This window comes from Electrophorus electricus, chromosome 2 (assembly GCF_013358815.1).
Source record: "Electrophorus electricus isolate fEleEle1 chromosome 2, fEleEle1.pri, whole genome shotgun sequence".
NCBI lineage: Eukaryota > Metazoa > Chordata > Actinopteri > Gymnotiformes > Gymnotidae > Electrophorus > Electrophorus electricus.
This window is the reverse complement of record NC_049536.1, coordinates 20,381,468-20,409,382: the sequence shown is the minus strand read 5'-3', so window position 1 is coordinate 20,409,382 and position 27,915 is coordinate 20,381,468. Positions and strand designations below refer to the sequence as shown.

Here is a 27,915-nt window from a genome sequence, read left to right as displayed (position 1 = left end):
TGAATTATTCACGCATCTGTAATTATGCATTCCTTTTGCTGACACAGGCTCGGAGGCGTTAAGCCCAGATCAGAGTGCCATGGCGGTAGGAGTCCCGCTGTGCTGCTTGGACCGTGCCTGCAGGAGGGCACCGCGCCGATGCGCCAGCCTCGCCAGTCCTGACGGAAGGGTGATCGCCTCCCGCCTGCCCGGGTGGGCCCTCGCACGGACCGAGAGGAGTTAACGGGTTTCAGCATGTGGCCTTTGCTAGCACAGAGCTAGGCCTCTACGATCGGGATGTTCCCAAACAAACGGTAGACACTTAGTGAGCTGCTGTAAGGTTCCCGTTATACTATGACTGTACTTTGTGTGTGTGTGTGATGTTTGGCAATGTTGCTCTACTTGGGTATCCGCAACCCGCTCCGAGCCCCCTACCTCCCCAGACAGGAGGAGAGCCACTTCTGCCAGGTCCTCTGCTGGCACATGCTGGAGAAGGTCCAGCAGCACGGAGGCATGGGGAGCAGAGATGATGCCTCTAATTGTACCTCCAGCATTACTTCTCCCCACCCCCCATCCTCGCTCTTGTACACTTGGGCGCTCTCTCTCTCTCTCTCTCTCTCTCTCTCTCTCTCTCTCTCTCTCTCTCTCTCTCTCTCGCTCTTCTCTGTCCACACTTGTCCTGACTTCTGATCTTTTTCTCTGTCTCTCTGGAGGCCAGCGCAGAGGGAAGGACGGTCTCACACACACTTCTGGATTTATTAAGTCGTATTCAAAGGTTGGAGTCCCCTATAAAAGGCTGTGTTGGTGTGTTCGATGTCTCTGAAAGTAGCCACGGCATCTTTGTCAGTGTGTGTTTGCATGAGTGTGTGTGTGTGTGTGTGTGTGTGTGTATGGGAGGTGTCCTGCTGGAAGCAGGCAGCAGATGTTTGCTGCTGTACAGATTGGGGCAGGAGGCTCCAGTGGCTCTAGCGTGGTTCTGTACCCATGGAGACAGCAGTGGCGTAATTGAGTCAGTGAGCACATGACATGCTTCTGCCATCACTTTCCCTCAGCCTAATTGCCATGGTGATGTTACGCAACGGCACATTCCACTTCATCGTTTAGGGTGAGTGACGAGTGCCTGGAGACCCCCCTTCTTGTTTCTCTTACTTCTTTGGCCTCGAGCACGTCTATCACAGTATCTCATGAGCCAGATTACTGTTCATTACTATTCATAAGTACCAGCAAACAACACACAGGATTCTCATTACTGTGTTGCCTTTTAAGATTAGAAAGGTCTGGAGTTAGTTTGGAGACTCAGTGCCTTTCTGGAAGTTTGGAACCGGTTCTCGTTGCGGCAGTGTGTGGAGGATGTGGGTTTTTGGCTGCGTCTTTTATTAGGCGCTCCCATCACGGCCGAGGCCCGCCGTTGCCGTGACGCCATGTCTCTGAGGTGCCGGCGCGCCTCACATGTGGCCCGGAGCTCCTCTGCTGTGCCGCACGTTGGATGCTTGCTTGAGGAGGGAACCTCTGCTGCTTTGGGCCTCAGAAAATGTGTGCTTGTAACACCTGTGATGTGGAGTTGGCTTTGAATGGGGTTTTTTTTGGCTCCTCTGAGATCCAGCGTGCTTCTCCTGGATTTATTGCTGTGCAGATGCAAATGATAACATTTCATTTGTGTGAGAAAGAGGGGGGGGGCTAAAGTCGTAGTCCTTGATCGGGGGCATGAGTGGATTTATAAGTATAATACCGTCATAAGTGGACAGACGACAGGAGTAATTAGGTTTCGCAACAGCTCGTGCGCTGTTGTTTGTCTCTTGCGCGGTGGTGCTGGGTGCTGTCTGGAGCATTAGCTTCAGGAAGCAGCACCGGACCAGCTGCTAAGAGTAAAGACCGACTTCCTGCCAAAGAGTGACAGAGCAGCACCGTGTGCATGCGTGCGTGCAGGTGTGTTCCCTTCTTCTTCGCTGCCTGCTGGATTGACGCTTCGTGCTCGGGGAGGTTCCCACCACGGCCTGTTTGGTCCTGCGCTGCGGCCACGGACCTCTCAGCCCTCCCACGCGCTGACAGCCGGGCCTCCTCCGCTACCCTTGGGGTGACGACCGAGAAGCATTTTATTTTGTCAAATGAGAGAGCCTCGGCTAGACGAGGAGGGATGAAAGTGGAGCGAAATATGAACGTAAAAGGCTCCCTACGCGATACACTGTAGGTGTTGCGCTCTTGACGTTTCTTTCCCCTCAAACCAGGTCAGAGTGAAGCTTTCACTTCACTGAGTTTACCTGAGGAAGCATGTACGTCCGTATGTGTTCTTTGTCTTGGAAACAACAGAATCAGCCTGTGTGGTGCTCAGAGCTTCGTCTCACTGCTGAAGGAGCTGTCAGCAGTCTGTTTCCATCATCTTAGCAGGGCAATTCCTACACCTACACTCTCTCTCTCTCTCTCTCTCTCTCTCTCTCTCTCTCTCTCTCTCTCTCTCACACTCACTCACACACACACACACACACACACAGGATTGTATGTTCCGTGATGTCCATTGCTGACTTTAGCAGCGGTCGTTTTGCTAATTGTTGAATACCTTATTACCCATACTGGGTAATACTGTTGAATACCTTGAATACCCATATCCACGCTGGCACGCCCGAACATGGGAGCTTGCTCTAGCCCCTCCCACACTCCACGAGATTGCTCAGGCTCCTCCCACTTACCTCCACATTGCTCTTCAGCTCGTCACAGAGACATTTCGCTCTTTTGGCTTATATACGGTTCGGCAAAGATGCGTCAGTTTTCAGAATCTTTATTTTATCTCCCCCCCCCCCTCCCCCGCCCATTCACATTGATCCAAATCATGCATGGGTTACCAATATCCTGAGGTCAGGTCAGGTCATGTCAAATAGGCAATCTTGTAAGGATCATCCCACTAATACAGTCACTAACCAGTGGTGGATTTGAAAGCAAAGAAGGGTCACATCTGGGTGAAGTCCCTGGCTGTGAGGACCCGGTTATCTGGCAGTGCTACGCCACTGCCGTGGTTCACAGGGCGCTTAACGCTATCGATTGTGGGGAAGAGCAGAGCTGGAGGCCAGTGGCAGAACGCGAGCTTATCTGATGAGGAAGCGGGTGAACTTGGCTTTGTCCTTCTTCTCTTCTTCATCCTCCTCCCAGCTTCCTCTCTTCCCTTCCTCCCTGACATTTGGCTGCCGTCCTTTGGCTGGCCTCGCTCACCCGTACTGCGCATGGCTTCTTCTTCTTTTTTCCCCCTCATAAGAAGCCCGGGTGTTACAGCGAGCGCCATGGCGCAGATCCATGTCCCAGAGCAGGAACGCTGCACCCCCCCCGGAGATGACAGGCGGGTCCAGCCGCCCCTCCTCCGCGTATCCCCGGCAGCTCCTGTAGCGCGGGGCGCTCTCAGCATGAGACGGACAGGCTTGGGTTCTTCTCGTGAGCTCTCTGCTTTCTCCAACACAGGAAGAGGGCAGAGAAAATGGATGATTTGTAAAATTTGTGCATAGCCGAGGTTGCTGGGTTGTTGTAGTGTGTTTGCTATAGAAACTGTTCTTTTTCATGAGGTGGATGTCAACTTTGCCCTTAAATAAAAAAACTTAACTATTAAAAACGTCTTGGCCCGACACAGTAGTTGATAATTAGCACCTTGTGCCCGATATCAATATTAATAACTGATCGTTTTGCCTTTAAGAATTTTAAAGCAAGGTCCATCTATATATGAAGTTCAGTGAGTGTAAGATGAATGAATGATTTATTTAATTTTACATCTATATCACAGGTAAATCAGGCATTACAATTGTAATACATCACGTGAAAATTATTTCTGTTCACAGGTTGCAACAGACAAAAGAAAACTAGCCATCTCTATCAGCGTTTCTGATTTATTATTATTAATCATCAGTGGTAATTAAGTTCCAATATCAAACCAATAGCAATACTTTTAAAAATTGTCCTCATTGGTATGCTACAGCTTGCCGATACACAGTTGCACATCATGCACCTGTAGAATTATTTTCCATGTTTATTTGGTAGTTTACTCCTGCGTGGGAACAGTGGCATGGCAGTGTCCAGCATAACCTCGTTCACAGCGCTGACCCTGGGGCTCCTTCAACCTTGCTGTTGTGAGTGCCACTCTGAAGCGTACACTTCAGCCATAGATGTCTCCCAGTCCCATAGCCCCAAACAGGACTTCTGGAGTGCCCAGTAAGAGAACGCTGCTTGGCCTCTAGCGCCAGATGTTTACACCAGGGTTTGTTTGTTTTTTTTTCTCCTTTCCTCATTGACATGGTAATTTATTTATTTATGGTCTGAACTGACCTCTGCTCATCATATAAATGGTAATGGCATGTTCCAGCCTCCCAGCCCACACAGGCTATCTCAGTAAGCCATTACTGTTTAATTATCTGTGGCTGGGGATGAATGCTGGCTCGCTCGCGCTCTCTCTCTCTCTCCTTTAAACATGCCATTCTCCCTTCCTTTCTCATAAGAAAACCAAACAGAACTAAGTGTGTGTGTGTGTGTGTGTGTGTGTGTGTGTACGTGTACAGAGTAGCGTTTTGCTTGGTGGGGTGTAGACTCTACACTTCATGATGTCTCCTCATCCTCCATCGCTCTGAATTGCGGCACTCCCCCTCACCGATTGTCTACCCTTTTTTCCTCTCCCCAGTACGTGTGTATGTCTGCGGTAATTACGTATATATAAAATATTCATTATCTGTTCCAGCGCAGGCGACAGACCCTGCAGTAGCCGCTGATGTAAGCGCTGTGGGTCCTGGGCAGAGGCGCTTGCGCCGGGGGCTTTTGGAAAACGCTTGCTCAACAGCTCCGGGGGGATGGTACTCGGGATAAAGACTCTCGGCCGGGCCAAAAATACCACAGTGCGATCATATTGCAATATTTTTGGCATTTGTGATGTGCCAAATAATATATGAAATACTCTGGTGGCGTGAGGTTAAATGTGAGCTTGCATTCTTCTTACTCGTTATATGCTTGTTGAATCACGTTGGCGCCTTGATTCGTCCCGTCCCGTCCCTTCCGGCGCTCATCCGAGCTGCCCGGGACGCTCACAGTGGAGACTCGACCTTTCTGTGATTTGTTACAGGCCTTGTTTACATATCGCGGCCTTCTGTGGGTTCGCAAAGGCCAACACTGCGATAAGGCGAACCGATTTACTGAGCCGAGTTGCGGTTTTGCACACGGCGGGCACAGCCTCAATGTGGGCCTTGTTGTCTGGAACCAGGCCTGCTGAGGCCGCGGGTCGCCAAGCTGCCCCGTGGAGACATGCACACCGACCGCGATCGTTCTGTGTGCGTAACTCCCGAGTGACTGACATCTTCTCTTTCCCTCCTGCTCCGTTTCTGTCTCCTCAGGTCTTGTGAAACTCGGCGTGCACTGCGTCACGTGTCAGAAAGTCGCCATAAAGATCGTCAACCGAGAGAAGCTCAGCGAATCTGTTTTAATGAAGGTAAGCCTGTTAAACCCATAAACAGATAACAGCACGGTGATCTCTGGCAGAACGTGCGCATTGAGTTCACTCGGAGGTTTTGTGAGTGTCTTGGACACTAGTATCGGCTCTTGGGATCCTGATGATTGGATGATGAGTGGAGTTCTCTGGCAGAGCAGAAAGTTTCTCCAGAGGCTGTGGTGTTGACATTTAGCGCTAACAGAAATGTTACACACGATTCATTGATATGTGGTCTGTGTGATTAGATTAGTACTGTCACTCTGACTCTCTCACACATTCACTCTCACTCCCTCTCTCTCTCACTCTTTCTGGGACTCTCTCTCTCTCTCTCTCTTACTCTCTCACTTTCTCTCAGTCCCACTCTCAGTATTTCACCTAATCCCCTCATTTCTCCCCTTCAGTTCCTGATGGGGGCAATACAAAAACCTGAATTTAGGAACACAGGAACAAAAATTCATTGCATTATTTATTGGCCGTAAAGCAAGAGGCCTATTGGAGCTCAGTCCATTATTAGCTTGTCTGACAGAAGTAGCCTTGGGAATGTGGGGAGGGACATTGGGGATGCACTAACCTGATTAAGGATAATCGCCTTCCATGGGAGACATATAAAATGATGAGTTGCTTCCTATTATTTGGTAATAGAGACATAATTAGCCACCCAGAGGTTTGTGGGCTGTTTCTGGTTTTTTTATTTATTTATTTATTTATTTTGTATTTTTGGTGGTGTTTGAAGTTGTGTATATCAGTCCCTGCCCCCGAACTGAAGGTCCCCTCCTCTCCTTCAAAGGCCGGGAGCTAGAATTTGCTAGAATTTGCTGCTAAAACACACCACAGATTAGTGTTTCTTCTTGAGCTGACTGCTCGAGCCCGGGAGCACGCCCTGCAGGGCTTGGTTCTTCTCCACGGAGCTTTGGGCTGAAGCTGGTCACTGTTCCTGCCCTTCTCATTCACGCTGCACTCGTCCAGGATCGCCGACCCAGGAGACCCCTGCGGCTGCGGCTGCGCTTGCGTCCCAGAAGTTCCTTAACTGAAAGCGTAGAGGCACGCGGAAGTGGAGCGTGGGTTCTGACACGGGAGCGCACACGGAGTGACGGAGAGCCTTCTAATCGGAAGAGCCTTCTGATTGGAGCCTTTCCGGAGAGCCTTCTGATCGGACGCCCAGCGGTGTGGGATCGCGCGGCTGCCTAATTAGCGCGGGCCACAGAGGCTCCGCGTGATCCGGCGGAGACGGCTCATGTAAATGCCTCTGTGCCGTTAAGCCCTGCCCTACCCGAGGGAGCCCCTATGCTTGAAACCCTCTGCCCCGAGTTCTCTGCTTCTCGGTTAAGCTCGGGCTACTGCAGCTAGCGCACGTGGCCTGGTCACGTGCCCGCGCTCCACTCAGCAAGGCTGGATTGGGAGCTGAGCTGGGCAGCTCACGGAGGGGCCCCGAAGCTTTGGGTAATCCTGACAAATGAGCACCAGCCCCACCAAAACACCCCAAAGCCGCCGGGCGTAACCCCCCCCCCCCCCAGCTGCTTTTTGAGTGGAGTTGCGTGGGGCTTGCTGTGGCCCCTCCCCCGCGGTACTAACGAGCTCATCAGCATCGTCCTGCTGCCGCCGGCAGGCTACGCGTCCCCGGAACAACCCTGCATGTAGGGCCCTGCATGCTGGGCGCTTCTGAAGACCCTCCATTCTGCCAGGACCCACAGAAGCGGCCTTCTGAGCGCGATTCTGGCTTTCAAAGCTCTAGTCGGCTCTGCAATTGGAATTTGAGGCGAAGTTTTCCCAGAAAGAAATAATTTATTGTCGCAGGATGAAACTAAATAATTGTATAATAACTCCTCTTCAGAGTGGAGGTGGAGGAAACCCTCACCCTGCAGGTGTGTCTAAGTGATGAAAGCTCAGCGACTGGGTGTAGCTCAGAGCATCTGTGGTGTAGCTGTGTGCAGCCGCGTGTCCAGCTGCAACTGCAAATGGCACCTTTTCTAAATGCAAACGCGGCCCGGCGTGCGGGTGGGCAGGCAACCGGTCCCTCTCAGCAGGGAAGCAGGGGACCGGCTGGAGAAGCCGGCGTGGCGTGAGCGTGGGAGAGGCGCAGTGGGTGTGTTCGCAAGGCTGGGCAGAATAGAATTGCTGGATGGGGGGGAAAAGAAATGAGGTTTTGGTCACACTCTGCTCTTTGACTCGAGTCGATGACCTGGACGATAGTGGTAATGCGTTTTATTGAGCACATGGGAGAGGTTGAGAGTCCGTCAGTGATTTACGGCGAATGGAATGTGTGTGAGAGCAGCTTTCATGGTGTGTGTGCGCGCGCGCGCCCGCGAGATGTGTGTGTTTCGTCTCGCCCCGTGCTAATAAAGGGTATTAGGCAGAGACAGGTGAGTCACAGGCTTACTCGGCTCGTCTCTGAGTCTGCGTTAGGAGTCGGGTTCCTCTATGACCCACGCCTGATTAATATTCAGTATCCGTGGTGACTCGCGGCGGCTTTGAAGACAGACGAGACGGCAGTGAACAGAGAGAAGGGGAGGGTAGGGGATTGAGAAATTGATAGTCTATGAAAAGAATGAGACAGAAAGTCGAAAGCGCGCGCGAGCGTGCGTGTGTGTGTGTGTGTGTGTGTTTACATAAGTGTGAGTATATTCAGATTTCAGAGCAAGAGAGCGCGATGGTATTTTCTGGCATGTACTTACTACATATCTGATGTATTCAGTTTTCATTTGCTTTTTTTTTCGCCATATCCCACTGTTAACGTTTTGGCAGCTCCTGGCCTGAAGTGAATTAGATTTGTTTGAAATGGATGATGCTACTCCAAAGCTGGCGCGGACTGGGAACCGGAGAGTCTCTATCCAGAGTACACGCTGAAAGGTCTAATCTACAAATCTCTTCCCTGGCCCCCGCCGCTACTGATGTCTACGGTCTGGTCGCCAGTGTATCGGCCCGTTGCTTTGTCTTTTGATAACAGCTCGGTTTAGAAGACGTTGGCTGTGTGGACAGCGTAGCCCGGGCTTCTAGTGCGGTGGCACAGTAAATGGTTCTGCTGCTGTTTTCATCATTTGCCGCAGTGCGATGCCCTCGCAGAGTGCGAGATTATAGCCCCTGCTTCTAGCTCGCCTCTTGCCCTTATTGGGTTAAAGGCACGGGTGACAGATGCGTGCCTTTGCCTTGGTTCCCCGCCGTAGTGGGATGGCGGAGTGGAACCGTAGATGAGGTGCATGTTTTCCGTTCTCTGCCTCCAGGCACAGAGGAAGTGGCCAGAGTGGGCGGGTAGGTGGTGCCGACATATGGCAGGTGCCTGCTGTTGGGGGCGACTCCCTGGATTCTGGGGTGTTTAGTGAGGTGTTGGATGGAGGTGTGAGTCAACCAACTGCTCCAAGGCTGCGGTATACGGAGAATGTGTGTGTGGGGGGGGGGGAGAAGTAGGGAGCAAGAAGAAAAATGTGTCAGAGAGAGAGATGATGATGGGCGCACAGAGAGACGAAATGTGGCAGTCACGGAGTAGAAGTGAAGGGACGGAGTGAAGTGGTGGAGAGCAAGCGATCCAGGGTTGGGAGGAAAATCCGGGCGCGCTTCAGCAACCCCCCAGCTGCAGCCTGTGTGCTGTCATGGGCTCCTTGCACAGTTCCCTGCACAGAGACAGCGCGAGAGCCCAGGCACCATGGCAGAGGGCAAACAGGCTTCGGGCACGGCCGTCGGAGGCGACCGAGGAACGGGCGGAGCGAAACGCGGCGATGGAGGGTAACCGGGGACGACGGCGCATAACCGGCGGAAGAGACCCAGCCCGAGGCGGGGAGAGCGGAGGTGTTGAGGTGGAGGGTTGAACAGAACAGAACAGAACAACCGCGTGAGCGGCAGTGAAGGAGGATATGGAGAGAGGGTTCCACAGCGGTGGAGTTTATGAGGAAACGGCGCGGCGCAGATGAAAGTGTGGGTGCCGCACATGCCCCTAATATGGTTAGCCCGCCAACGAGGGGGCCGCGCGCGAGCGTCCCTACCGCCCTCATTTCGCTGCCTCGGCTGCCAAACGATTATAGATGGTTCGTGCTCCCGCGTCTGTGTCTCCCGGGCTGAGCTTCCATCTCCTCGCACCCCACTGCATGCAGACACGTGACGAAACGATAGACTCGCCTGCTGCGGGGCTCTCTGCTCCCTAATCTGCATAGATTCTCCTCTCCTGACATTGCATTGCCTTTGCTGTCTTCACCTGCGTCTAGCAGCACTTCATGACGCTTTATTCTCAGTGCTATAACCCTCCCAGATTTGTCGCACTGAAGGAAAAAAAAAAAAAGCTCCCCTTTTCTACGCCTCATCTGGCTTAGCAGCCATCCTCGAAGCCCCTCCCACTCATCACCAGAACGGCTTGTTTCTGAAACTCCATTTTCTTCCACAGAATGTAGCCAGGCAGCGTAGCTGTGCAACACATCTGACGTCCCCGTACTCACTAAAAGGCTTTCCAAAGGCAAACGCCAGGGCAGCAACTTTGCGGACTGTTCGTACGCCCTGGCATACTGCTTGCTCATGACTAACTTTTATTTATTTTGAAACACCGAAGACGTTTAAACTGGTGTTGACTGCACTCTGTATTTGGATCACAACTACAGCTGCTTATTTTTGGTTGTTAACGTCTAGATTTTTCTAGAGCTCATAATTTTCAGTAAATTGTTACAATATATCATCAAAGAAGGTTTCAGTTCCAGTAGTTTCCCTACACTAGTAAAGGTCTGATTTGCACTAGTAAAGGTCTGATTGTCTGGCTTCATTTGTTTGATCAACTCTAGTAACCTGTTTATGGACTTCCTGACCTAACTTGATCAATACTAGGGTCAAATGACCAAGATTTCAGTCTAATTTTGTTTCCAGTTCTGTTCAAAGTCCCCTATTCTCTTGACAGAGGTTGTATGAAGTATAGATTCCTACAGTCTAAGCTAAATTGGGAATGGATTTTTGCCCGGAGGACTTCTGGCCACACGATATCTCACGGTCCAGCGGGCTTTGCGGGATTTTCAACACTGCAAAATTGTCAGTAATGCAGCTTCTACTTACCTTAGTGCCCGGGATGTACCTTAGTGCTTACTGTGTTCTTTACAAGAATAGATATTGTTTGTTTTTCATAAAGCCTTCTTGTATGAAAGAATTTGTCTCTCTTCTCCACTAGCATTAAACTTAAGTGTCTGTCTTGCTGTCTCTCTCTCTCACTCCCTCTATCCTCTGACAGTAATGACCGCTCTCTGTAAAATTCCCTTGCCTTCGTACTGTTCTCCCAAACCCCGACTCGGCTGCCGTCCACACCACGAGTGCCGCGCAGAGCGGAACGGCCAGGGAGACGGTTGCCACTCTGTTCCTAAAGTAGTAAATGCTGGAATTTCTGGGGAACTCCCACAGCTCCCGGCGCGTTACCACGTGTCCGTTACCCGGCTTTGTGGACATAGAGAATGTTCCATATGTGACGACGTCACGGCTTTACACTAAAATGTCGTCATGACCCAAGCGGGCGCTGCGCTCCGGTTAATTGGGTTTGTGACGGTGACTCTCTGAAGCCCGGGTCTCGGCACGTCAGCTCCGGGAGCAATGCCCCTAGCTCCCGCCGACACCCAGCGCCCTGAAAGCAGACGCCGGGCTGAGCCCAGCTCCCCGAGGAGCGTCCCCGCTGACGCGCCAAACCAGTCAGCTGGAATATTTGGAGAGGCTTCTCAGAGCAACGAGTGAGCCTCCAGTGGAAATGTGGAGTCGATGGGCATTTATGTGGATTCTAAACATATGAATACAAACCAAATGTGACTTGGAGTATATGTAATATCAAAAGTATATTAAACCAAAATGAACTTCTCGTCCGAATGCAGATATTGTGAAGAGGAAGAGACCGACAGTGACTAATTTTCATGCCTGGCTCGTGTTCTTCATGCCAATGAGATGTCGATTCTTACTGGCTCGTTATAACTCCCACTGCAAATGATGGTTGCCCGTGTTCACTTGAGATTCATTACAGCCTTCAAAAAAATCCTAGCTCTCGCTGACTGGACTAGCGCCTCACCTGTCAGGGTTGACCTGGTCCCGTCGCGTCATCGGTCATGCGGATACAATAGCTCACCGAGCTAGCCATCGACTTGACCAGCCGTCACGCTGCCTGTCCGGACCTTTAGAAAGGGAGGTGAATTTCACCCACAGATCTTTGACAAACGACGCCTCTATTTCCCCAGTTGTGTGCGTGGTGGTGGTGGTGGTGTTTTTTTAAATCCGTGTTTGTTCCGAGGGCGTGTTTAATGCGGGTCGCTAAGGAGCGGCGATATGGAGGCAGTACATCAGAAGCAGGCAGTTTAGCTGGCGTAATGATTCCAGGGTTGTCTGTCTCCAGACGGCCGCCGCGAGGCTAGGCTCATGCCACACTGGCTGCAGGTAAACCTGTTTTTTTTTTTTTTTTATACAGATAATGATGCCAGATAAAAGTAAACATGATTGCGGGAAAAGGAGAGAAAATATTTACGAGCTGTTTTCGTAGTGGGATATTCATTTCTAAATTCCTTTCATTTTTAAGTGCATTTCTTTTTACATTTAATATTTATGGTAGCCTGCATTAACCAGACATCAGGAGAAAATTACCGGCTGGGGAGAAGTCTTGGTTCAGATCGTCTAGCCACTGCCTGAGGTAACGTGAGCCCTCGTTGTAGACCTCTCTGTAGTGGCCTAACAGATGTCCTCTCAAGATCAGCCAGGATTGACCTGTGCCGTCCCTGCGTTACTGAGATAAAGTAGGTGAGATGGCCGTACCGTGCGCTAATGGAAATCACCCACAATGCCTCGCCGTGCCTAGGAGGATGAGCAGGAGAGCTCGCCCCCGCCCCGTGACCTCTAAACCCACGGCGCACCAGCCTTAACCGACTGATTTCAATACGGACAAGGTCGTTGTGGTACACAGTCATTAGGATGGAATTATGTCCTCCATGTTGCCATAACTCAGTCCCCTCCAGGGGCCCAAGTGACAGCGCGACAGATTTGTCATCGGGTGTCGGCCCAGTGCCCGGGACGAGACCCTTCGCTAAAGGTCCTCAGGCTTTTTTGCGCTGGGTTGGTACAAGAGGATTGGGTGCGCTGTGGGGATTGGCTGGGTTCAGGACGGGGGGCGGGAGCCACCAGGAAGAAGTGCAGGCAGGGGTGCGGTGGTTTAGGCGTGGACTCTATGATCAGTGCATACAAAGCCTCCTGGTAGTAGTCGTGTGTGTGTGTGTGTTTATACAGGTGGGAGGGGGGGTAGGAACCCCCCCCCCCCCACCACCACCACCAATCTTGGCTCGGATCTAGTTAAGTCTATGCAGGATTCAATCTCAAGTAAAAATGGAAACAATCTTTGTGCTGTTGTCCAGTCGCCAGTAAGATCCTACACACCGAAATGTAAACCGCTCCCAGTCTCAGTAGAGTAAGCAGCCTGTAGTAGATAAAGCCTTGTTTTGAAAAGCTGAGGCATTTTTAATTGTATTTTTATGATCAAGTTCTTGTGCTCTACAACAGTTAAATCGAAAATGTAATCTTAACAACAAAGTAGTTTACCCTGTCACCCAGTTTCTTATGGTGAAGTTATCGTCCTCAAATTCATAGTCTGAACTCTGCATACCGTTTGTGGCTAAACCAATTAATCACATTTTGAAAGTGTAATTACTTGTTATTAATGGTATAAAAATTCTCATTCAAGGTGCTGGTTAGTGATTTGGTTGGTGATGTAAACAAAAGGGGCTTTAAAAATCATGGAGGATCCCTTCAAGGGAGAAAAGGTTGATATCTGGTCATATTCCCACCTGCAAGTATCCCCTACGGCCGTGCTGCTGGCTTGTATTCCTTTTTCCAGTCGAAAATATTTCCGCGCCTCAAGGACGTTCCTCCCCACTCTTCAAGTGGTTCGACTCGTGCTCTCCGGGCTCTTGGAGTCGACCCCTTAGGCCTATCGCAACTCATTTCCTCGCCAGGTTTGGTCACCTAGTGCTCCTGTAGGATAACTGAAGCGCCTTGATTATTTCGACAAGGATGGAGGCGACCTGACTCCGAAGTCCCTGCCGGGGCACGCTAGGCGGGGCCCACAGGAACGAGCCGGTGCGCGGCGGAACGGGAGCCTGGACCGTGTGAAAGCAGGGTGCGGGGGCCGCAGCCTCGTGTGCGCGACCTCGAGACGGAACAGGCCCGCCGCTCGTCACAGCGGTGGAGACTCGGGCACAGGAAGAGTCAGCCGCAGCCTTGCATCCCGGGGGTGGAGGTATATCAGAGAGGGGAGAGAAGGAGGAACACAGATGAACGCGCGGGAACACGTCCCGGAGGTTCTCCCCCCCCCAACACACACACACACTCCTGGCAGCTGTGTTCCCCTCTTTCAGCGCCCATCCCCGCCTGCCCGCTCGCGCGGCTGGGGCGCACTCCCTCACTAAGGGAGACTCGCGCGCCGCACATGTTGCGGTAATGAGAGGCAGCGCTCGCAGTCACGCCCCCGGGGGCCCTCCGCGTCTGCCGCCGTTACCATGGTCACAGGAAGCGGGGCAGGGCGCGGAGGCAGGCGCACCTAGACCATGGCTCGAGCTGGGTTATCTAACGCAGGCCCTCCAAGCCCAAATCTAAAGCTGGAGTAGTGAGAATCCATAGCAATCCCATTCAAATGAAACAAAAGGGAGAGGAAGCAGGTCAGGCAAAGGTGCGTGAAGGTGGCCAGGGCGTCACGAATGGTATCCCAGCGTCCTCGGAGCTGGAGAATGGGGTTGCCGATTGTTTCATCATGTCGAGGACTGCCTTTTCCCGTCTCTCTCCTGGTCGGACAAGACCTCGCCTTTCATTCCCAGCTCAAAGTTAGGCAGCACTTAAGCTGACACGGTTAGCTCAACGATGACACCGCCTTTGAGACGAGTTTCATTCTTCGTGGCTCTTGATTCTACTGTTTTTCTCCACCATGGCAACGACGCGACCTGCTTTGGACACGCAACTATAACACACAAACGGATAACGCGGCAGGAGTAGAGCAGCGATGGGTTTGACACTGATGCAGAAGGCGGAAAATCAGACTGATACAGGGAAGAGTACCTTTTTAAAAATGCATTCAATTACAGGTTATTGATTACCAGTTAAAAGGATTTATCTGCGACCCAACCCAAATGATGTCAAAGTATGATGACCTGCTTACGTTCCGTTACTTATGGATTCCTTTTTAAAGTTTCGTCCTCACGTAAAGGTGGAAGAAAATAATTCTCATCATGATGACTTTTATTTAACACTCTGACTCTCTTGATGTGTAAAGTCACAGAACACGGGTACCGTGTCCACGGTAAACAAACCCCGTGTCTACGTTAAACAAACCCCGTGCGGACGGTAAACAATAAAGCTGTCGGCAGTCAAAGGGAACCGTGTGCGTCAGGGAAGGTAAGTAAAGGGCAGAAATGCACGCGTTTCCAGTCGCAGGCCGCGTGGGAGGAGAGGGAACGCGCCGCAGCGCTCCCGGGCCGGGGGCACGACCCCTGGCGCCCACCTCGCTCCTTTCCACGGACGCGGGCCGCATTCGATACCGAAGCTTTTGCAGTTAGGAACGGTTCTCTCCATCAGAGCCATCAAACAAAAAAGATGAAGAAAGGAAGCAAGCAAGTGATTCTTGTTAAACTGTAAGGCAATCCTGCTAGCAACCATGCTTTTAAAATGCATCAGGAATTATCCAATTCCTCTCCCTTGTTCTGTAACTAACACAATACAGTTTTTAAAAAATCCCAATTAGATAAGGACTTTCCGTGGACTCTACTACTACCTAACCCTAGATGTCCACTGATGTCAGGCAAAATATTTTTTGGTGTGTCCAACCAAATGGAGCTTGAAAATGACTGCAGACAGATAAAAAGTGCCAAGCTCAGATAATCTCAGATGTACAGCAGGCCTGAAATGTGTGTGTTCTCTGACTGCGCTTATTAATAAGCGCAAGCCACTACAGGAGCACCTTACCACAATATCACGCTTGGTGAGGGAGCAGGTTTTTTTTTTTTTGTTGTTTTTTTTTTTTGCGTAAGTAATGGAGGAAGGCCAGACAATAATTCTCACCCACCCTTCCTCTCATACATAGCACCAGAGACCGGCAGAGTGTGTTGATGGCGTGTGTGGCGGACAGCAGCTGTTGTTTTGCGCCCCTACCGCGCTCAATTCGCCCGAAGCTTGCTGCGTCCAGCGCGCGGCCTGGCTAGCCTAGCGCTCCGCGCATGCTGCACGGGTGGTGTTTAGCAAGCTGCGTTAGCATACCAGCTGTACCTTCAAACCGCACCGTACTGATTTGAGCGAGGGTTTATACCGAAACCGCTCCAGTCCAGACCCCAAACCTGCCACTCTGTGTGCTGCTTAACCAACAACACTCCCAATATCTGACTGTCTGTGTTGCTATTTAGAAGCCTCCACTGTTGGACACTTGGTAGTCTCAAAAATTCTCTGTTGAGTTGAGTAGTATGAGTGAGTGAGTGAGTGAGTGAGAGAGAGAAGTCCTGTTGTCCGCTAGCTGTCTACGCTTGTTAAACCGAGATGGGGGGCAGTGGAAGCCCACCTTGGTCCAATAGCAATCAGCCATTTTTACATAGAACATTTTCTGAATTGACCTTTTTTGGAGTTCATGATCACCGCTCCACCACACTAACCGAGGCGATTGCACAAGGCAAATTATCTCCCCGTCAAATAAGCAATTTGGATTAGTGTCAGTCTCGCACGCTCGCTCGACCTTGACTCGGCGCGGCGCCGGGATCTTTTCGGGGTTATTTCTCCCGTGCCTGCGAGCCGCGCGGTCGTCCCCATTAGCGCGCACCACTGTTCGATTACAGCTGATTATCAGTCACCCAAACTCTGTGACCCGCGCGAGGCAGACAGAGCAGGGCCAAGAGCGCCGCGCTAAGCCACCTGCGTTCTAACGACTCGCCACGCTTCGTTAGCATCCTGCGCCCGCCGCCGAGCAACCCCCCCCCCCCCCCCCCCCGGAAGCCCGGACCCCTATCGAACCCAGAGGTCGGCGCAACGAGCGAAAGAGGCGGAGGCGCTTGCCTCTCGGCTCCGAGGCTCTCAGGCAACTGCGTGAGCAAAAAGTGCTACGCTGGACCGGCGACCCTTCGTGTCTGCCTGGATTTTCTCACTTGGTGTTTTGCTGTGCTACCCACCTCCCCTCCTCCTGCAACCAGCCTCTGCCGTGGGCACCACAGACGGGCGGTGGCACAAACGTGGGCCTGCTGGAGCTCTGGGGCTGTGCCGGCTCTGCGGGGGCCACACCAGCCCCTCTGCCCACCTGCAGCATAACCCAGCCCCGGTAGAAACGTCTTGGAGTAGGCTGGATGCTCTCCGGGTCGATAATGGGGAGTGTTGCAGGCGTGGAACAAACCCTGATCACAGTCAGGTGTTCTCCAGGGCGTTCGGGTTGAAACACAAAGTTGGGTCCGAGGAAGCCGACACACCGTAACTGCCGGGCACCTCGTAGCCTGGGGTTAACTCGGGAAGTAGCTGGCCAACGAATTGGCAACGCGGAATCATAAAAATGCGATCTATGTAGTATTTAAGGACTAGTGTCTGCTTCTGTACATCTTGTATAGAATTTGTCAATTGCATGATCAGGCCTTAGGTTTTCAACATTCCTTGCTTGTGGTTTTAAGAATTCAAATATCTACCTTTTCCAGACAAAGAATCGTGACGTAAAGGGCCTAATGACCTAAAGGGCCTAATCCAAATGACCCGCACAAAGGCAGAAGGAGCACATTTATGTTAATGACCTCTGTGGCTTTAAGGATTTTTGCGAGGTTTGCCTGCTGACTCTGTCAGCTCACTGAGCCGACACCTTTGGCTTGCAGTAAACATAATTATACGAGTTGCCTACCAAGGTTAAAAAAAAGCAGGCCATTAGCTAACAAAAGCCACACGACGCTGGACTAGCAAGTCAAAACACCAGAAAAACGCATGAAATGTGCAGGTGAAAGGCTGGGAGGGATTGGGATTTGTCTGTCTGCAAGTTTCATCACACTGAAGAGTTAAATGAAAACTATGTACCCATCCAATTCTAGTGGCGGAGCTCAGCTCTGCTTCCGTTGCCGTGAACCGAAGGCGTCGGAACTCTGGTGCGCTCCAGCCCGGTTTAACTGCTCATCACCCCATCCTAGCAGGACTTGCACTCTCACCCGGCCTCCTGCCTGCCTACAACATTCAGGGACCGTGTGTAACTTTTTTATTTCTGCAGTAGTCACGGCAAGTGACTGTACTCGTCTACTCCGTGTGTGTGTGTGTCTGAGTCTGAGGACTCTTGAGCCGTGGCTCTGCATGGGAACTGTTTTTATATGTGCGGTTGTGTGCAGTTGGCAGTCAAATCAATGTGGCACAGACTGTCCCCCATGCTGCTTGCGCAGAACATACATATTTTACCCATGTGGCATATTCATAACTGCTGTCCTTTGGGATCAGTTCAGGAAGGGTGCTATGGAAGAGCGTGTGGCTCTCTGTGGTATGTTATGGCGGTGTTGGAGCTTAAGCAAAGGGGAAGCTGACTCCAGATCAGCGCTGATGGGCTATCAGAGAAGATCATCGAATTTGTTAATGGTGCATCAGAAATCAGAAATGTGTTGCCCCAACACAGGTGTGGAGGGTTTTTGTTTTTATTCTATTTTTAACAGTTTTACATCTGCTTTTGGCTGTTTTGCTTATTGCCTATTGCTAAGCGCAGTACGTCTCACGGTGTATCCCACAGTAGTTGGTCCATTTTAGCAGGCTGAGTGCTGCTCATGCTACCTTGCACTTAGCTCCACCGCACCTGCCTGGGACATTCTGACCTGCTACCAAAAAGGCCTTAGACGTTCACTCACGGGTGGATCTCGACTCTCTCGGGTGGTGGTCGTCGAGACTCCAACCGTCCGAACCATCTGACCTAGCGTTCGACCACGTGAACGCCCAGCTGGGAGCAACTCCTACCAGCCCAGCGATGCTGAGGGCAGGACTACCAGCTGGGTGTCGATCAGAGCCGGGGGGGTCCTCATACCAGCCTGCCAATCAGCAACCATCATGTGATCTTCACTCCACTGGGTCAGGAGAGCTTGATGGTGGAATAGTAAGCCCACCTCCTTTGACTCCTCCTTTCTCAGCAGCGCCCGATGCCGCGCCCTTCGCTCTCTCATTGACTCTTCTAAAAAAGTTTGCTTTTTTAAACATTTTTTTAAAGTACCGAACAAAATACGAAAGACTTCTTTAAACCCTTGGGTAGCAATTTGCAGCATTTTGTGATGTAATCCTTAGTTCTCGCTGTGGTGGGAAAAACTCGAGATTTTGAGTTTGCAGTTTGAGAGTCAAGTCTTGTGTTGTCAGGTTCACTACACATCCACCTTTTATCACCTGGATTAAAAAGATGATCTCGTGCCTGTTGGTGAAACCCTGGCACGTACATGAAGATGCACTTTGACTCTGCCGTAGTTCTGAATGTCTTTCTCCCTTTGTCTACAGGTGGAGCGGGAAATTGCTATTCTCAAGCTAATAGAACACCCACACGTTTTAAAGTTGCACGACGTCTACGAAAATAAGAAATATTTGTAAGTATCCACATTGCCTACGTTTTAATTAATTACTTTTTTTTTTTTACCCGTGCCGATCCCTTTAACGCCGTACGACAGCTGTTCTTGTTGTTAAGGTGTTGTCAGGGTGCAGTGATGAGATTGGCCAAACCAAAACAGAGGATTGAGACTCACCTGCTGGGTTCACAGTGGCATTAGCAAATCAAACATGCACCGGCCTGTGTGTGTGTGTGTGTGACACACACACACAGTCAGGCTATACTGACACACTGTGGATTTTTTCTTTCACTAGTTGTACTATTATACAATACACAGAAAAGTATCTTATTGACCTGCATGCAGGTTAAATTCAGCCTAATTAATTTTATTTGTTGTTGGGTTTTTTTTGGCATAAGTGTGTTTTAACGGTACTAAGGAAGATTTATATGATATCTTAAAGCTGTGTTTGTGGATGGGTTTTGAGTGGCCAAGGTCAGTGGCAGAAGAGCACTTGGTGAGTTTAATCTGCGATTGTTTTCAAGTTGCCTTGGGAAGAAAAAAAACAACAATCGTCAGCAGACTTTGTTCGGTTTTATTTTTCTTGGTAGATCGTGTCCTGAATTCAAAAAATTATTTTCCTTCAGGGGGAAAAAAAATCTCCAAAATCTGAAAAATATTCTCCCAAATTGTTTCACTTTCTTGACGGTTGTACGGACGTGACAGGTAATTGCACAAACATATCCCTCTTCAGATGGGAACAATCAACTGATCTTATGATGTTATGACGGATAATGTTCCCTGAAATAACAGCCACCTACTTCCAGCCTGTCTGTACAAACCCTTGCGGCAGTGACTGAAACATTTAGAGTTTTTTTTTATTCTTTAGTATCGAAACAATGCAAAGTATTACAAGAAAGGGCCTTTTTAAGCTCTCGATGTTCTGTGCCGTGTGCTCTTGCTTGCGGATGCCTTTCCCAAGCACGGGCTGGATTAGCGCTGGAGGGCTTCACTTCCGTTAACCTGTAACAGTTCGGCAGGGTCGTTAAATCCGGCAGCAGAGAACGACATTAGCGTCACAGGTGGTGCTGACCAGCTCACACGTGGCCCCTATAAAAGTCCTGCCACGCTTAGGGCTTTTTATGGCGTCTGGGTGAGTCACACAGCAGAGCTTCCCAGGCCTGGCAGGAATTTGTGAGGAAATGCCGGGGTGTTGGCCGGGGAGGCTGGAGGACAGTGATGAGATCAGAGAAGGGCTTTAATGGCCTCAGATTCAATTTGCCGGTGCACACGGATTGGAGAAGGGCTGGAGGAGCATGTGGAGATGGAGGTTTGCTCAGTGTTTCAGCCCTGCGCTCATCGCCCGCCTGCACCGCCCTCTGCTCACCACCCCCGACATCTCCAGCATGTATGCCAACATCCGTTCATTGCATTTTGTATTTGATTCAACTTTTTTTTTTTTTTTTTTTTTTTTATGCATCTGCTTTTCTTTAGAGTAACAAAAAAAATCCCTCAAATACATAAAGATGCATTATTGAGACACCGTGTTCATGGCAGATCATCCCAACCCAATTTTTCGATGTTGTTACTGGTTTTCTATCTTTAGGGCTCCGTAATATTGGATAAATATTTCAGATGTTCCCACAGTCCCTACATGGCTATCCGCGGAGAAAGCTCCGTGCCGCACCGCTCCCCTGGCGCTCGCCACTCAGCTAACACAGCCCCGTCTGAACCTGTATCCGTCTACTCTGCTAATCCAACTGTAAAATGTTCTTTCGGGATTTGGTCTCAGTTTAGGGGAGCCTTTTCACTTAATGAGTTCTCTACTTATAGCCCAAATTTTTTTGAAAATTCAAATAAAAAATTGCTCACTGCCTCCATCGCGGACTGTGCCTTCAAAGGTTGGGTTGAGAAAGGAATAACTACATTAAAAGACAGTAATGACACTTTAACATCATTTGAGTGTCCTGGAACACATTTAAGTACTCCTAACCCACATTCTTCCTCCCAGTTACCATTATTACAGTTGTTTTCCTCCCTAGACACCATGCTGAATGTTAATCAGAGAACTTTTGGTACAGTAGATGTTCAACTGGGAGCCTCTGACTTTAAACAACAGCTGGGGCGGAGGAGCCAGGGTTTTTTTTTTGTGCGGGACCCATTCCTCTTCTGTTTGTCCAAGACACACAGCCGTTCACATTAAAACGCTGCGCTGGTCCGAGGAAAAGCCGCCTTGGTCCTGCTCCAAGTTAACTGCCTTTCTGCAGTGTTTACTTTTTTCCAGGAGTTACTTTTCTTTCAGAGTTCAGTTTAACCCTGGCCTGTCAGAGGATTATTTGGATTAAGTCCCCACGGAGATTGTGGACTCCCCCTCCACACTGTGTCCTATGCCACGCTTTAGCCAGGTGCTCCAACTGCTGCTCCATAGCTGGGTGTGGTCTTAAGTTCCATACTACCTGGCAGTCTGTTTTGATATCCACTGAAAAAAAAATGGACTGCATTGATATCTCACTGCTCCCTTTCAATAACTGTTAGATGTACTTTTTGTTTTGTTTCTTTTCTGTATGTATGTGTTTGTGTATATATTCAGTGTACGTGTACAGATGGGATGTCGCATTTGTAAGTTTTAGCATATAGTTCGCTGTAGAAAACTCCAGCTTCTTTGGTTGGATGGGTAATATAGTTGGGTTACGTGAGTGCCGTTGAACTTCTTCTGTTTTATTTTTCTCCACCAAACGTCTCTAGACAGCACCACTAGCGCGAGCTCTTCTGACCCACGTCTTCAGTCGTGAGTGAGAGAAAATAAAATGTTCTCTTTATTGTTAGGAAAGACGCAAACAAACGCAAGACTCCAGCTAAAGCGTTAAATGAAACCCAACATAACGGTACTAACTACAACAAAAGAAGCCACGTAACAACAATGACCAGCAAGGTCATAAGAACTGAACCAGGCTTAAAGAAGGCTAAACATAATAATATCATAACCCTCAGGTGGTGTGGCAATGAGACACACACACACACACACCACCTGAGGGATGCATAGTGAAAGTAAGCACAAGAACAAAGCGACAGCGCAACATAAACAAAACAACACACGCTCTGCTGGCACAGCGTACGAGCGGTTACCGGTAGGGGCCCGGCACTGTGACAAATAGTCTAATCATTCTCTGAGAATTTACACCCACTTATTTTCCAAAGTCTTGAATGACTGAAGAAACAACATGAAAAAGAAAGTTTGTTTATAATATAATATTTTCCATGCATGCGTATGTCATGTATATAATTCTGTCTTCCCTCATATTGTTTAAAGGACAATAAAAAAATAATTGGTACAAACATACATTGTCAAGCAATACAGCTATAGAACTGAAATCATCTTATCTTGGCTGTACTTCCTGTGGAACTAGCTGTTTTACTGACAGACAAAACTGTCTAACTGTCTAAACTTTGTATTAGCCCAACATAGTACTGGGAAGCAGAGTGAAAGCCCTTAAGATATTTCATTACAAACACTTCCCAATGTTGGATTTTTATTCCTTCCATTTATCTTGTCATGGCGAGTCTCCTGGGGAGGTCACAGTCTGATCGCAGTGCCTCGCGAAAGACGCGACATTCTGCAGTCCCCACAGAGACGAATGAGCGAGTGTTTGCGTGGCTCATCAGGAGCTCAGCGGCAGACTACGGGAAGCCCTTCAGCTCCCTGGCTGCTTGCTTAAGTCAATATCTTCCACGTTCTGAGACAGAATTACCTATTCTCTTTGCGTCCTCGTCAGGTCTCGGGGGGGAAGAAGGCAAAAAGATGAACTCTTTGACTGAGACTTCTTTAAAGTGTTTTTTTTTTATTTGTTTGTTTTCTAAATTTTCTCTCTATCTGCTTCTCTCTTCTCCTTTATCTGTCTTTCCATCTCTCTCTGTCCGGCTGTCCTTTCCTGTCGTCATCCAACGTGTGTCTCGGCCTTCGCTTTGGAGGTATTTGGTTTTAGAGCACGTGTCGGGGGGAGAATTGTTCGACTACCTAGTGAAGAAAGGGAGGCTAACCCCCAAAGAGGCGCGCAAGTTCTTCCGACAGATCATCTCCGCTCTGGATTTCTGCCACAGTCATTCCATATGGTGAGTTCGACTTCCTCCTCTCCTCTTTGCATTCAATACTCGAACTCTTATGTCGTTGGTATCGATCGGAGCAGTGAGACCACTTTATTTTCAAAAGGGACAATTTTCAAAAGGGACAATCACTCTTCGCCCGACACAGTTACCCCCGTCTCGTATCTCTGGGTAAGTAGGGGCAGGTAAAGGCAGTGTGGCTTAGGTAGGAAACGTTCCCGCTGCGCCGTCTCTCCCCGACGAGACTAATGGAGTTGGCGTGTAGTCGGTCTTCACTGGAACTCGCTGTGTCCTCTGAATCGGGTGAGAGAGGTCCGTGTTCTTCAGTGAGCAATTTTCATTTGAACTGATTTTAACAGATATCCAAGAGGTTTTAATTAAAATACATTCTTAAACCTTATCGCTTATTGATGGAAGTCTATACTAATAGCGGTGTGCCCACCGATGGAGCTCTATACTAATAGCGGTGTGCTCACTGATTTAGGGCTTGCGTGAACATTTCCCCGTCTGCTATCCTTGCTTGTGCGTTCTTCCCCGGGAGTTTTCCATTACACCACCGTGATATCTCGATGAAGCTTTTTTGCTGCGGCGAGCCCATGCATGGTCTTGGTCGCTGCTTTTCCTCTGTGCTCCTTTCCACCTCCTCCAGCAGAATCGTGCCGGGCGACTCCTTCATCTGTCCCTGTGCCTGTGCTGCCACTCACTCACACTCTAATACCGAACCAGATGGATCTGATCCAAGCCTGTGTTTGGGAAATCTTGGAAATGAACGCCGGGGTTAGTGGGGTGTAGGTTTCCTTATTCGACACGTTTGAAAAGAAAAAGGGGTCGGACGGGGACATGGCCGGGGTGATCCGAGGACGACGCCGGATTTGAAATGGTAAAAGCATTTATGTTCTTTCCTTGTGTCACATGCTCGGCATCGCTCCTGCAGGTGGGAGATTATTAGCCACCAAAGGCAAAGCATTTAGGTTGTTGCTGTTTACTGCTGGGCCTTGGTGGCATTACAATTATCAGGAGTCGCTTTTTATCGGTCCTTCCAGCTATATACAAGTATACGGTGGAAGGCGAGAACGCTCCTCCAGGGCCATGAAACAACACAAAAGAATGCGATGGCAGTAAATACGGAACACAGGACCAATAACCGTGATGGCGTGTAGGGCAGCACCTTTGGTGGCTTTGTGGATACTGAGTGTGGTGCAGATATCAAAGGTAGAGGGACTGTGATGACCTTCTCAGGGATGGCTTGTGCTTGGCTGGTTGTCACCGGTTTCCGAACCAGTTTAGAGCATATGGGGAGTAGTGTGTATGCTGGGATTAGTATCACGTAGATGTGCTCTGAATAGCAGAGGTGTGGCAGTCCCTAATCTCATGCTGGGAGGTCTTATTGTCCAGGGGGCAGGCTTTGGGGAGACGGTTGGTTGGCAGGCCTGGTCCCTATAGTAAGCCGATGTCACGTAACCTCTCTAGTAGATCATTTTCTGGTTTGGTTTTTCGGCTGGTCTCTGAACGGCAGCGGGACCTGGCGCTGGTTGGCGTGAGGACTGGCTTATCCGATGTCCCTGTGGGAGGATTACGTGGAAGAAAAAACAGGTTGAAGCAACTCCCAGACCTCCACCATCTTCCAGTACCTTCAGACCACTTGCATAAGTAGGAATATCTTGTCTGGCCACAGTCTTAATTTTTCAGCGTTAGCCCCGCCTCTACAGTTCACGCCGGAGGCCAACCCAAAAGTGCACCCGATCTGATCAAATGCTGATTACCACGTGGAGACGAGGCCGAAACTGACTGGACCAAGCGAGCAGTAAACTAGAAACCCGGACAGCCCCTTGCCAAGCAAAGAAAAAGCAAGCACACCTGAGCATGCTGAAGGCAGAGCAGCGGGTGAGGAGCCGCTGCTACGGCTGGGCTCTGCTCACACACGTCCAGGTACTTGTCATTTGTAGCGGTCTGAAGCACATCGCGCAGTCTTCACTCAGGAGGTCTCGGGAGAGCAGGAGAAGGGGGTGGGGGGGGGACCTGGAATAATAACCCAGTCCTCTCCCAGGTATGAATGTCATCACACCACTGAAGATAAGAGTTTATAGATATCAGCTGAGCCATATTCTTTGAGCCGTACCCGAGCGCGCTTGCCCTCTGTAGGTGTGATCAGGAAGAGGGTGAAATGTCACTCATTCCCTCCATCACACTCGGGCAGCGAGTGCCAGGGAGTATCGTGCTGTGTGGAGAAGGTAGCGTGTGAGGAAAAACCCCTGATGACAGGTGTGTGTGTGTACTCTGCCTACAGCCTTTGTTCTCTGGTGACCGGTTGAGGGTGCGTACACGTGTGGGCGTCGTGCCGGCTGATCCCACGCGGACCTGGCAGCGGGCCAGGGAATTCATAGAGCCTGAGTGAATGAATGATATGCAGGGTATTCATTTTTGTGTCTTGCTCACCATTTCTCTAAAACATCCAGCGTGTGGCACAAATCCCACGTTGTCCCGCGTTCCGTTCTCCCGCCCTCTCTCCATTTCTTCTTTCTCCGTCCCTTAAACACCCATCATATGACTGTCTTGTCATTGTTTACCTTCGCTCACCCCCCCTCCCTTTCTCCGACCCTAAGACATTCCTCACTGTTTCTCTCTCTGCTGCTCTCGCACCCACGCGCTGCCTCAGAGCGGCACGTCGCGAAGCTCGCGCTCCCGCCACGGACGGACAGACGCTGCCCTTTAGACCTGCTGCCCGCGTTCTTCCAGGACAGCATAACGGCTGAGCCCAGGCCCCTCCCGGTCCTCCGAGCTTCCCTGCTAGAGCGAGACGGACGCGGTATCCCGGATACCGTCCGGGAGGCCTGTAAGCCACGCGGAACCCCGTATACTCCTTCCTCTCACTCGTGCTGCAGCCACAGCCGTAGAATCCGCGCATGAGAGAGAAGGGGAGAGGGAGGCGGATGAGAAAACGGGAAAGCGAGGGGCGTGAAGCAGAAGGGCTCAGAGATTCCCTGCGGAACGCCGCCCGCCACAGCCGTCTCTCTGCGGCTTTCGGTAAGGGAGCGCAAAGCCACGCGGTCCAGTTGGTTTGGCTGCGGAGCTTTGGTCACTGGGTTCTGGGTGTTGGAGGATTCCTCTAATGGATACTAGTGGCACAGCCTCCTCCTGTCCCCACGAGCCGCTGAGCCGAGGAGCCCGTTGTTGGTATGGAGGGGTGGACGCCCTGCCTGCCATAATAGAGATACGCCTGTATCGATTGGCGGAGTGGCGTGGCGGTGAGACAGTGTTTCCGTCGCTCGGCGAGAAGTGACACCGGTGCTGCTATGCTTCACTCTCCTCCTCCTCCTCGCCGCCCACCAGCGCCCGTATGGCTCGCAGCGAGTGATCAATGAGCCCGCAATACGAATGCCCCCCCCCCCACGCCACCCTTCCGTGTAGTAATTACAGCTGCCCGAGGACTGAAAAGATGCGGCCTGCCGCCGACGGCCGTGGCGGGGCGCGTGCAGGGGCGAGATAAGGACCGCTCGTCACGCGGAGCGACTCCTCACACGGAGAGACTCGACTGCAGACTGCAGCAGCATGGAAGAGAGCTCCGGGACTGCCTCCGCCCACCCGCTCCACTGATGAATGGCCCACGCGGCCCTGCACATTAGTGGGCCCCCCCCCCCCCAATCCAGAAGGTGCTACTACGGCATTGCTTGTCCCGTGCGTGAGCCCGTGCGCGCGCTTATGTGTTTTTATGTCCGTCTTTCTGCCAATGTTGACTTCGCACGTGTTCCTGCTTCAATACGTGACGAATGTTTTTTTTTTTTTTTTTTTATTGTTTTGCGGGAAGGGATGGAAGATGGTTAGCATGCGGAGAACATTAAAACGAGAGGAGCGGTGGAGAATCGCAGGCTTTATCATAATTAGGCCTCTGACAAGCATTCCCCAGGCTAACGTCCTCTCCTGTTCACTAGCTGTTGTCTCTCTGCATTAGAATAATGGAGCGTTTTGGAAGGCTTGCTTGAGCTGTAATTGGGTCAATGGGCCCTTAAGAACTGGAGAAGAAAATGAGGGGAGATTGGGAGAAGAACTCGGGAGGTAGGCTTTGGTGTTAACGCTGGCACGAGCACAACACCTTGACTCCTGACTCCATGGAAAACCGGTCGCCGACGGTCAGGCCCGTTCATCAAAAGCCAGTGGAGTCTTTGCACGTCGCTGAGTGAGGTTCGGAATATTTCCCGCACGGAGACATTGCCTGCACTGGACCTCCCTGCAGTCATTAGCAGGCTTTCAAACAGAGAAGATGTGAAGTGAGTTCTGATATTTGGCATCTTCAACATACGAAGCATCTTGGCGTTGTGCATAAGCCAAGCTGATGGTGACAAGACCATTGACTGCATTCTGAAAAAGCGTTCTGAAAAATTCCGAAAATGGACAAACATGCCGAGATGCCCAATGTCTGCCGTTACACCCAGTAACATCTGAGCTGTGTGTGTGTGTGTGTGTTCACTTTGCCTGTGCTCACTGCTATTTTCCTAATTAATAGAGCAGGACATAGCCATTTTGATAAAGTATTGGTGAGATTTGATTATTAGCCAGTAGGCAGAAACACGGGATTATAGAAGTTTGTTTTCGTTCTTCATACAGCCGCTGCAGTTGTTGTGGTTAGGGTAGCCAATAACGTATGCAGCTGCAATTAGTCTATTTTATGTTGCTGAAGAAATGAATGGGGCTTCCAGATTGGTTTCCCCAAACATGTTTGGGGTTGAAGGGGTGTCTTGGTGTTGCTGTTTTGAATTTGAGATGATGGGGTATAGAATCACGTGTCTTAGATTTAATGGGCTTGGTGGAGTCTTATGGTCTTCATACACATCCGTATAAGCGGCCTGGGTGTCCATGTTTGTCCTTCTCATTGGACGAACACGGGCCTTTTAGTATTAGGAACTGGACCAGCAA

At 50.4% G+C, this 27,915-nt stretch overlaps 1 protein-coding gene and 1 long non-coding RNA gene across 2 annotated transcripts in view; both read left to right on the top strand.

The window, feature by feature from the left end:
• The window catches only part of brsk2a (BR serine/threonine kinase 2a), a 111,042-nt gene that overhangs the window by 53,724 nt on the left and 29,403 nt on the right, over positions 1 to 27,915 (top strand). Inside the window, exons 2-4 of the mRNA XM_035534611.1 lie at positions 5,331 to 5,425; positions 18,860 to 18,945; positions 22,873 to 23,013. Of these exons, the coding sequence (XP_035390504.1) occupies positions 5,331 to 5,425; positions 18,860 to 18,945; positions 22,873 to 23,013 (322 nt within the window). The remainder of the gene's footprint in view (positions 1 to 5,330; positions 5,426 to 18,859; positions 18,946 to 22,872; positions 23,014 to 27,915) is intronic.
• LOC118242646 lies at positions 273 to 4,003 on the top strand. The gene is made up of 3 exons (XR_004776984.1): positions 273 to 293; positions 3,795 to 3,864; positions 3,994 to 4,003. It is a non-coding gene; the product is annotated as an uncharacterized LOC118242646 (long non-coding RNA).